Below are 12,550 nucleotides of genomic sequence, written 5' to 3'. Positions count from 1 at the left end.
TAAGTTCATATTATCGATTTATTATTAATTACGTAACTTAACCAGTTTAATACTAAAGCTACCGGCGCGGTCAAATTAACCGCTCTCGCGACTTCTACACAAATTTAACCACATTTGAACTTTATCATATCGCTTCATAATTTCTGACTTTTTCTAAAACATGCATACAATATATTTTTCGGTATTTAATTTTAGTTTGCTCTTTTATTTTCTGACAAAAATTTGTACTCTGCCTTGCCTACCGTGATCGGTCATTTTGACCGCCCGACAATATATGTTAGTTATTCTTAAAATAAATGCAATCAGTACAAAGGCTATTTCAAGGTCAGATGACAAACAAAATCAATAATAGCAAATAATAACAGTTGTTACACCCGTAATCTTGTCATAAAACAATCCATCCCTCGATCAAGATAGCCATCTGCTGTCAAGACATATCAACTCAGGCCCATAATAATCCTAAGGAACTGTCACAAAATTTAGCATTTTTTACAGTCCATTGTTACAAATATTTTAAAAGTTGAGATGTTTCTTAGGGTTATTGCTAATTGCTATAAAACACGGGAAAAGCTTTTCCAAAATATCGAATAACCGTTGGTGATCATATTTTTACTTGCTATTGTCTTTTCGACTAGAATACATCTCGACTTGTTAGTCAATTAGTCGATATCTAAACTTGTTATCTCTAAAACTCAGACAGAAAGCATCTCAGAGCGTTTTGTGTAAAATTGTTATAAAAGGAAAAGTAAAGCATATTAAATTTGACAATAATTTTGTATTCTGTACATGGTATTATTTTGTGATAAATATTTGTCCTAAAAAAGTGTCGATTTAAAAAACAAATTATAAAAAAAAATAATAGACATAGAAGAAGATTGTTCAGTGTGCGATAAACAAGAAACCTCAACAACTGAAAAAGGCATGGAAACACATGCTAGTTACAAAGAAAAGTTAGTTAGTTAGAAGCTAGAAGTTAGTTAGCTAGTTAGTTAGAAAAGCTAGTTACAACCGAATCAGAGTTGAATATTATAAATAAGCGTTTACGTAAGGGCAAAAAGGAAAGAAATTATCGTTGACAGCAGAGAGTGAAACTGGGCCCGATGGAACAGTTTGGAAAGAAATAGATGCAAGTCCCAAATCTGGCATGACATCAGTTCATAATATTTTTAGGGGTATGCTAAACGGCATATAATGAAAGGATAAGTAAAGACGGCATATTATCTTATCATAGATCACCGTATAAGGGATCATATAATAAAATGTACGGAAGTAGAAGCATTTAGAGTATTGGGGACTAAGAGGGAGTTAAATGCAACAAAACTAGATGCATTTATTGCTCTGATATATACCCGCGGTGCATATCAGGTAAAGAATTTAGATGTCTTATATTTGTGGAATAATATTTGGAGACCTGCATTTTTTCAAAAACAGTGAGCAGGAATGACTTTTCTGAAATTATGAGGTTTATACGATTTGATAAGAAGAGCAAAAGAATCTAACGTTTAAAAACCAATAAATTTGCAATGGTATCTACAGTATGGGGCCAATTTACAGAGAATTCATAAAATTGTTATAAACCTAGTGCATACATTACTTTTATATAAAGAATCGGGGAAAAAAACTATGCAACAAAACTATCAACAAGTTCAGATTCATTACTAAAAAAAACTTGTCAAGTAAAAAATTGTAAAGGTTACAAAATTACGAAAATTTGTTTAAGATGCGGGAAATATTTATGCGACAAATGTACATTTGATAACAAGATAATTTGGAAAAAATGCAGCAAAGTTGAATAAGATATATCTCTATATAAATAACAGTGTAATTCTATTTAAGTCTATAATTGAAATTAAACAAAAGTAAATTTGGACGAAATTTTATGAAAGTTCATCATTTTATATACATTTAGTTATAAATTAACCATTATCTAAGTTAAATTATAAAAACTATTACTTCTTTAATCACCGGTCATTTTGAACGCACACGGTAGGAATAGGTATACACGAAGTGTCGGTAGGTTTAGTGTTAATAGAAGAGGTCGGTAAAGTTCGTGTATAACAAAATATTCCAATTATGATAAAAAACGAATTCCATTTATAAAATTCAAAGTTACTTTCGTATTTTGTCGAAGATTTTTTTTTATAAAAAATTATTTTTACAACGTGAGTAATAAAATGTTTACAAATTGTAGACGTAAATGCTATAATATTATAGTACACAGAGGATTTTTAATAAAAATGTAAAACGTGTTCCTGAGATTGATTTCAACGTTAAAATTGGTTTTAATTTAACCAATTTATTAATTTTTACGACTTGATTGATTCCACTGTAATGAGTCCTAAAACATACCAGATGTAACATTGTCATTGTTTCGCCTTCAAACATAGTATGATGCTAGATATTTAATACTTTTTATTGTGATATTTTATAATCCGACCACGAATTTAATACTGTACCAGTTCAGGGTTAATCAGCTTGTTTGCTCAATTATGTTTCATTCTTTATGAACGAAGTCTTGCACTATTTGAAACGTAACAATTTACGGATACAATTACAACAATAGTACACAAAAAGTAGAGAAATTGAATAAATAGAGGAAAAACAAAAAATATAGAGGAAATTAAATATCTAAGGATCTTAAAAACACATTTTGTGTGATACGTAACAATAGTGAATTTCAACAGAAGTTTCATAGAACTGTTTACCTTCACAATTGCGTCTTCACAAGAGACGTGTGTGTGTATGTACATGCGTGAAATGTTAGTACAATTAACATCAGTATTTAAAGGTATCGGTACAGATAGACTTTAATGTAACGAGAAGGCAACGAAACGACTGAAAAGGAAAAAAGATGTTATTACAAATTTTCATAACAAGTGCGAAGTTCTGCACGAAGTTTCTGAAGTTGGAAATAAACTAAGGTCAACAATTCAAGGAATCATAGACAGATATAGCGATGGAAGAATTACAAGAGAAAATAAACCAGGTAACAAGCGTTTAGGAAAGGGAAACGAATATACCGGTCTGTGCATAATTGGCAAGATAAAACAGCAGAAAACAAATGCGATGAAAATAGCATAATGGGTTTGAAAATTGTTTTAATGTTGATGTACAGTCTGCCATAAAAATATTCGGCCATCATGTAATCTGCAGTTAACGTAGACATTTTATTCCTTTATTAAATATTAAATAGCTTTTCAAATACTAAATTGCAAATGGGAAACGTCCAGTTTTGACGTTACAAAAATATTCGGAAATACTTCGCAAAGACTATAGGACATTAATTTATATCTGGAATATAAAGTATAGCGACAAAGAAATATTAAACACGGCAGTCGACTATAAAACATGATGGAGAATAAGATCAGTCACAATTTGGGGTTATGTGAATGCCAACTAGTTTATGGTATATCTTATTTATCTTAAATTATCTTATTTATGTTATATTGTCTTATTTATGATGTATATTTATGAACCATAGAGCGCGTATCGATATTTTGAAAGAACATACTCAAGTTAATGCAAACAAAATTGGGCTACAAGGTAATTATATTTTCTCACAAGATAATAATACGAAACACGATGTTTATAAATTTAGATACGATGTAAGATGAAAATCCAAATTCCAGTTTATCAATATTTTGTACAATTATTTCAAATTTACACATGTACATTTTACGATAAAAGTATGTTAATTTTTATTATCATTTTTAAACAAATGAATTTTTAAAAGTCCTACTTACGCAAATGAATTCCTTCTTTAAAAACAACCAATTTTGATAGTTGAACCACTTTTCTAAACCCAACAGTTTTCGAGATATCCTGCGAAATATGTTCCCAACCCCCAACTTTCTCTTCATCCCTTCAACGTGAATATGAGCACGTAAAAGAAAACGTATCTGTCAAATATTTTTCGAGAACTACAACATACATAATTTTGGTTATAATGTTAGATGAGGTAATTAACGCTTGGAAATGTTCCCTTGTTAGTCTTGATATGAAACACCTTACACATATTTCGTTAAATGTATTTATTTCCACATCATTCTCCTTGAATTCAATTCAGGATATTTTTTAATCAAATTATATTTTATAATGAGTTATCATTTCTAATAAACTCTTATTTGTGTATCAAATCTTATTTTTATCTTTTTTCACTAGTGAAAAAATGACCTGTCTCTGTTTAGTAATTCGAAAATTTATTATGATTACATACAAGGATTTGTCGTTTAACTATAGTTGGGAAGGGTTTCATTGAATTCATCGACACAATTTTTATCGACACTGTTTTCACCGATAACAATCCACCGGCGATAGCTTTAACTGACAAGCAATATTAGCACAGAGAAATAAGAGAGGGTTTTTGGTTACGTAGGTTTATTGCTGCAGATAGTTGATAACCGGCTGCCTTACGGCGATCGGATTAAAAAAATTAACCCAAATGCAATACAGAGCACGACCTGACCAGCAATTAAATAAATTATGCTTTTCTTTCAATTAATTTACGTTCGTAAGTTCTAGTGTAATCTTAACACAAATCAATATCAAATTCATGGTCCGTGTTAGGTTTGAGATGGCATTTTTAATGCAACGCGACGTGAGGCAGCCGATTATCATTAATTACAGCAATATGTAAAAAAAAAAAAAAAGAATAATAAAAATACAGCAAAGGTACAATAAATACAAGTACGGCGAATAAGCAAAAATACCTACATAAGTGAAGATCTTTTCCTATTTCCCTTTGCTAATACTGTCAATTACTTGAAGCAGTAGTTAGTCAAAGCTGTTGTTAGCGAAGTTTGGTGTCGATGAATTGTTGTCGGTGATTTCAATGGGAACCGATTGAAAATGATTGAAAACATCTCAATGATTACATGTTTCAATCTTAGAGGTAACAATAGAGTAACTTGCTTCTTATATATTTAATACGTATATCCCATTTTATATAATTTTTAGAATCCAAGTCAATTTTATTAATTTCAATTTTTCACGTGAATAGAACAGATTATATTTCAACTGTAAATTTTCCATACATTTAGGTTCTAACAAAAGTACCTTTACTAAAAGAAAAAAGAAAAAGCGAACAAAACTAACTATAGAAAAAATGTATATACAAATTAAAAAAAAATTTTGTTTATTAAAATATAAAAATATAAAAAATTTTAACTAATTCTCGGTCAGTAGTTTAAAGTAATTTTTCATTTATTTCCACATTTTTCTTTAAATTTCGCTTTGCTTAAGAAAGTTACGTCAATACGTAGCAATGAAAATTATTGCATGATATTCTAGAAACTTGGAAGAGTATTCAAGAACTTCAGAGGCTTTTACAAAGCACAAAAATCCAAAAAAGGACTGTATGGGCTTAAACGACCCAGTATTCGGACGACGTCAATAAAATAAGATTGCAGACGAATTAATAATTAATAAGGTTGAAGACGATTAATAATTACTGCATAAGAGATTAGTTTCCTTTTCGGAAAATAAGAATTCAAATAAGCATTTGATGAAGCTGAATGCGTAATACTGATCTAGACATCGAACGATCTAGAGAAAAGGCTTCTGAGGGAAAAAGAAGCTAAATCTCTACGCGACTTGCGCGATTATGCGATCTGTGGAGGAGAGGCGAAAAACAGTGAGGAGTGGTAAAAAGAGGAGAGGAGGTCGGTGAGTGGCGTGGTGAGTGGCGGACCTCGCAATCTCATACTCGCGATCAGGCTGTCGACTCGGCGACAATCCTTCCTTGTGCCAGTGCTTCAACCCCCGTCACGAATCGCAGTTTGTATTCTGCTCCCCGAGAGTAAACTTCTTCAGTTAAAACCTTGTCTCTCGCAACTCCCGGGATGTATCGAAGAATCCTAGTGTTAATTGTTAGTCTCGCGTTCGTGTTGACGGCTCGTGCAGGTGATTATACTGAAAATTTACTTTTTACAAAACGATGCGAAAAGATTTCTTTTTTTTTTTCAAATATGGTGGAACACTAGTGAAAATGCAAATGAAAGTTTGTTAAGCAATACGTTGATTTTACAAGCTGTTGGTGTGCCAATATGAAATATTTACATTTTATGTTTTTAACATTGATTCTATGTTGTGATTAATTTATTGAACGCTTTTCTTTGCAATTTTTTTTATAATAACGCTCATAGGATATATGGTGGTTTATAAAATACAGTCTATTAGAATAATAGGATAAACATACCAGTACACATACTGTGTATATAATATATGTATGCATTATTCTTATATATATATGTATATAAAGTATTCCAAATTTCTTCCACCAAACTTCTGCGTATTCTATGAGTAACAATAAAACTTATATATAAGCTCATAAATATTTTGTTAAACACTTACAGGAAAAGTAGGAAATAATACTGGACTAGTTTTTCGATTAAAAAAGCATAAAGGCATGTGTATTAGCGGTATTTACGTTAATTTCATTTCAAAGTATTGTTCGATTTTATAAAATTATAACTGATGGAAGTTGAATTTACTACGTTACGAACCGTTCATTCGTTTCTTTAAATTTCCTTATATTAATTCTTTGTGTTGATCCTTTATATTATCTCTTTGTATCAATTCTTAGTGTACAATTAATTTTTATCTGGCAAATCTTTCGCTTTAAAGTTTCTTACGAGTAAGAATGACATAATATTTGCTCATATGAGGGGGCGAATAATTGGCCCTCCTCAGCTTGTCGTTCAGGTTAATGCTGGTTTAAACATTTTATCAAACGAAAATCCACTTTCCTGTTGTTTCGTATTTTTATTATAATCTGTGTATGACATTTTTTCTTATTTTTATTTTAAAATGTAATAGTAGCGTTTGACGGTAAGACTTCAGACGCTGTATATACACATTATATATGGTACTTATTGTTGATATATGCATAGTAATATGTTTGTATATGTATATATATGATAAAAATGTGTTAGCTTAAAATTTTTATTCGTAATATCCTATACAAATTCATGACATTATTAATACGTATTTCAATTAAAATTAAAAAAGATGTAAATATAGAAAAGCTCGTTAGAAACTAGGTAATTAGAAATTTTTATTTACGAAATAGATATATGAAAGTAAGAAATTAACTATGATTACTAGTATAATGTATTGGATTATTTCGGAAACTATGCAGATAGATTTATTAGACAAATTATTAAACATCATAGTCCTTTTATTTTTGCTACAAAGAAGTTCTCATTACCTATTTTATGGTTTTATATTATTATGATTATTTCCAATCGTTATGTTTCTAAACCGTAAACATTAATTTCGATACCAAAAATTGATATAACATTTAACTCTTACAAGAATATATTTGCATTTGTACTTCAGAAGTACTGTGATTAAGGGCGTTGAAACAAATATTCTTTACCGAATAAATATATATTTCTGATCTTTTTGCATTGCCTTTTAGCATAAAAATTTCAAAAATACAAAGGTACCCCTACTGGCAGGCAATTTGTCATACATAAGCCGCCCTAGATATTTCGATAATGCTTTGAGTAACAGATTGCATATTTCCTGATTTAGAAGCTGTACGTATTTAAATTTTACTATTGACTAATTATATCAATCACAATATTTTTGTAAATATCAATAGAAATTTCATCATGTTATTTTCATATTGATTTCGGAATAACCGATTAAAGATGTTCCTTACAATCTAATGAATAGACAATATTAGCTACTAGATTCTGCTATAGTTGTGCACTATAATAACTGCTGAAATTATTGGGAACGTTAACAGTACAGTGTTGCCTTATACACGTTGGTATAAAGATATTCTAATTAATATTGCCAATTGTGTTAAAATTAATGTACATAAGTTAATTATCATATAGTATCTAAGCAGTATAGATAATGCAATTTTTATATAAAATATGTTAAAATTCTATACATATTCTATACATTGTATAGACGTTAGGCTAGTACATGGCAACTTAACGTCAGTAAACGTCCCTTTGCAGGATCAAAAATGTTACCGGAGGCTATGACTAGATCAAATATATGTAAATTTGCCGGTCAAAGATATTTCCCAATATTTCGCATTGTTCAGCTTTCGATTAGCTATTTGTCCCGTGTATATAGTAATCACATTTACAGTTGACGTTAATTAACTGTCAGAAACTCTTGATAACTTCGCGATGTCTTTTATTATATATTTATGAGACAACGTGAAAATAAAAAAGATAAAAAAACCGTTACTCTCGAGTGGCGGATATTATCAATCGATTTGAAACAGTCTGAAACTAGATGGGTAGTACGTAGGAGTAGGTTAACTATCGTTTGTCGAACTACGAGATATGGAACAATTTGTAGGGGTGAGTAATATAGTGTCGCGACTCTTGGCGCCACAATACTGCGACCCAAATAATAACTACATTGAACATGCGTATGTTTGAAAACGGGACATTGGAAATATATGCTCGATTATAAACATTCTCACAGTACGTAAGCACCATCCATTGGTTTGTTAGAATTATGTGCGACAGTAGGGAATGTTCCGACGTCGTAGAGGCGTCTACCAGGCGCCAGAGGAAATAGATTATTTACTTCTTCCGGAAAACAAACAATCGTTGAATTGAAATGGACTATAATCTAGAAAAATGGCTTCTATATTTTTCTAAGGAGATTCATACGTTATTACTCTGGAACATTTACGTCTTTCTCTATTTTCTTACCGTTATTGTACTAGATATACGCTGAACAAGAGTGAAAAAGATTTCATCTATGTAAGATTAATTTTGGAATCTATACGTTGCTGTATATATTCTTATTTGTTTGGATTTCAAAAATAATTATCGTGATCTTTTCACCTTCTTATTTTATGTAACTTTTTAATTCTATATGTTGTTCACTGACTTTTTTACCATATTGTTTATATCAACTTAGAAAGTTGCAAGAATCGTGGCACTTAGTTTTGCAATGACAACGGTTTAATCTAATTATTTGAGCGTAATTTTAAATAGTTAGAAAGCTAGTAATATCTTTTTTATTATTTGTCGAACAAAATTTAAATTTGTTATTAGCTCTTATCAACTCTTTTGTCTGTTAAAACTAAAAATCCAGTGTTTTATGAATCAAAGATATATAAAATCACTTAATTATAATTTCATCTATTTCCTAAAACGTGAATTTTATAGTGTTTATAATAACGGAGTGGTGGGCTGTTTTGATTTTTAAGTAATACAATTTCTTGCTGAAACAAACATTAAGCAAATGCATACAACCGTGGCCATATCTTGTAAATATTTCGTGTCAAACATGAAACATGTAAAGTACTTGTGAAAGGTGTATGAAAATACTGCAATGTCAAACTCAACAACTTTCGAGTGATACAAACGTTGAAGGTGAAGAATCGCGAGATAATGATGAAAGAAGTGACTGTTCGTGCACAATGGGAAATGAATTTTCTGATTGTAATTAATTAAAGAAGTTCAAATGTTTTGATATTCTATTTACTCGACGAAATGGAACTCTTGTAGATTTGTCTTAATTTCCAAAATTCAATTAGAACAGAAAAATCAACGTTTTGCAAAAATATCAATTATTCAAATAAATGTTACAAGTGAACTACCTGATGTATGAAAACAAGGTATTGTTTATTAATTTTCTGTTGTTGAACGATTACTGCAAAATATACCATGTTCATGTAGTTTTATGTACATTTACTAGATGTAAGTAGAATTACAAGCAATAACGTCATTAATGGTACGCTTCTACTTAATATTAGGTTGTCCGAAAAGTTTCTTTCGTTTTATGAGGAAATAATAAACGTACAGTGTTTTTTGTTTTATATTATTTTGTCGAATTACGTAGGATTCATTTTATTCTGTTGAGATAAACATCATGACATTTCACAGACTTGGTTTTACGTTTGCTTGAAGGTGCACTGTTGTAAAAAACACGTTTACGAAAGAAAGACACTTTTAGGACAATCTAATAATTACTTCATTAAATAATCAATTATACTGTATTATTTCATATCATTACAATAAAACTACTGGGGTATTCATAATCCTCAGAAACCTAACAATATCGAATCTATATTATCATAATGTTGCATGATCCATCAGTAAAATCCGATATCTAGGGAATATCTTTTGAGATTATATTATTTGAGAAAAATGTTGTAAATCAATGTTTCAAGGCTTTAAAAGTTCTATTGAATGTTCATATTCGTTTGATCTTGAGTGGATCTAGGTCATGTCAAGATTGACATGATTTTTGCAAATGGAATACCCCATTTTTTATTATGCAGTGTTAGAGCTGACGGCAATATGACCTTTCCAAAACACTGGTTGATGACCTATATTTCTAAAGAATTACTTGAGTGATTTAGAAGTGCCGCCAGCACTAGCATTATCCAGGTTGCATCTCGTGCCACGAGGTCGAATTTTATGGTTTTAAAAGATCATATTGACTTTGATGCAACCTTGGCCTTAAAACTTTAGTTCGAAACATTTTTGGAAAAATATTTCAAAATATTTGGCCGTTTTCAGGCTTATCTAATGTCCAGTACGTTTAATATTATGCGACAGAAATAATTCTAATTCTGCAAAAATTAATTTTATAAGAACGTATTTTGTATTACAAATAACTGTTCTTTTTGTTTCACAGATAAGAATGTAAGATGCTATGTGTGTACTTCATTAACGCATCCTAATTGTGAAACAGATCCTAAGGCACATAACCTTGAACTTGTCGAATGTACTTTAGACCACATGCTGGATTGGAAACTGAAAATTCAACAGCACAAAGCTTTAAATTGGGCAGCTCCAATTTTTGAGTTTGACAATTTGGATCACGAACTTGTCGCTCCAATGGCGTGTGCTAAAATGATTTTGAAGGGTAAATTATTCAGAGTATGAGAATTTTAGCTCTTCATCGTGATAGATTTCAAATTTAGAAATGGTGTGAATAAACGAGCGAATGCGTGAATACGAGGGTGAAAGTACCAAACGAAAATCTGTTGCGCCATACTTCTGCTGTTATCTTTATATTCAAACGTATAATTATTATTCAAATTATCATTTATCTGATTAATTACCTACCTGATTATTTAATTACCAATTATCCACCGAACGAATGTAAGCGAAGGAACTTTTATTTATGTTTATTAGATAAATATCAAAACATCACAATGAGAAGTTGCCAAACAGCGAAGACAGAGGCCGTTGACCCGTGCAAATCGATAAATGCAATGGTCCCTACATTAACTACGGACGATAAGAAGCTGGAATTTTGTGAATTATGCACGGAGGACGCTTGCAATAGTTCGATTACAATTTCGCCAACAATTTCCTTTACTTTGTTGTTCGCTCTTGGAGCTGTAGTTTTGGGCTGTCTTTATAACAGCGCGTAACCTTTATATATCAAAATATAGAGTTGATTGCGATCGGCCTTACAGGCGTTGCTCGTTAATCGATTCATAGCGTATTCTAAGACTTGAAAACACACACATTAAGCATATACATTGTTCACTAATATTTCACATCGTGCCACGAGTATGTATCATACAATGGATATTTGAAAAAAAGAAAAAAAAAATTAAAAATTTAGCGTTGTTAGATTAATTTTTGACTAACGAATTAATTATTTTTCTGTATATTTTTATCGTTTTCTATATACGTACATAATTTTTATTTATATTTTCTGTAGCGAGATCGTAATTTCCTATTTCGTACAGACGAAAGATACAAATTATTAAATAATCACTTCTTTTCTCGGTTAAATTAAACTCACGATAGTCTATAAGGGAATTCATCAGATTTGTTCCATTATTTTAGAATGACTTCTGATATATATAAACGTTTCTGTCTTGTTTCTTTCCTGTTTCATAGTGAAATGAAAACAACGAAATACATATGAAAGAATTCCAGACAGAAATGTGACTTTCCACACAATTTCTATTGTCCAAATTTTAAGAATAAATTGGCTAGCAGATTTTGTATATCGAATACTTCGAGAAGCCCATTTCTATAGAATTATATTTAACGACTAATAACTTTATGCTGATTGAGCAATGGTCATTGCCTGTATGTGTGTTCATTATAAAAATTCGGATGTATTATGTATATTTGTCAAATTGCATTTGCGATTAACTTCATTAAGCACGACTTTACAAGCATAAAGAAGTAAATATATGTATATTGTATATGTACTTGAACTTATATGTGTATTATACATACAAACGAAGAGGCTTATGAAATATCAAATTTGGCTAATGTTTATATCACGGAATGCTACTTAGCTTCTAAAGATGGAATATATTATTATCGAAAATTGTGACGAGCAATAAATATATATCGACCTATTGCACTGTTTTATCGTTAAAAATTCAATCCGCAATTTTTCGACAAATACTAAGCAGTAAGAATTTTAAACTTTGTACATAAATGTGCGCATTAGAAAAATATAAGTAATCCGTGAGGTTTCTCTAAGCGGATAAGAACGATGTCTTTCCATATTAATGGAAATATACGTTTTCGAGAAAAATTTTAAAGAAACAATATTCTTAAACGTAGAAACGTAGACTACTAAT

General features: G+C 30.4%; 1 protein-coding gene across 1 annotated transcript; it reads left to right on the top strand.

Moving 5' to 3' along the window:
• Nucleotides 1-5,670: 5,670 nt before the first annotated feature.
• LOC132909222 (uncharacterized) lies at nt 5,671-12,323 on the top strand. The gene is made up of 3 exons (XM_060963900.1): nt 5,671-5,901; nt 10,627-10,857; nt 11,130-12,323. Exons 1-3 carry the CDS (start codon nt 5,841-5,843, stop codon nt 11,369-11,371), a joined length of 534 nt encoding a protein of 177 aa, XP_060819883.1. The 5' UTR covers nt 5,671-5,840; the 3' UTR covers nt 11,372-12,323.
• The last annotated feature ends 227 nt before the right edge of the window (nt 12,324-12,550 follow it).

Source organism: Bombus pascuorum, chromosome 7, assembly GCF_905332965.1.
Source record: "Bombus pascuorum chromosome 7, iyBomPasc1.1, whole genome shotgun sequence".
In the NCBI taxonomy this organism is placed as follows: domain Eukaryota; kingdom Metazoa; phylum Arthropoda; class Insecta; order Hymenoptera; family Apidae; genus Bombus; species Bombus pascuorum.
The sequence above is the reverse complement of the archived record's forward strand: the minus strand, read 5'-3'. Positions and strand labels throughout refer to the sequence as shown.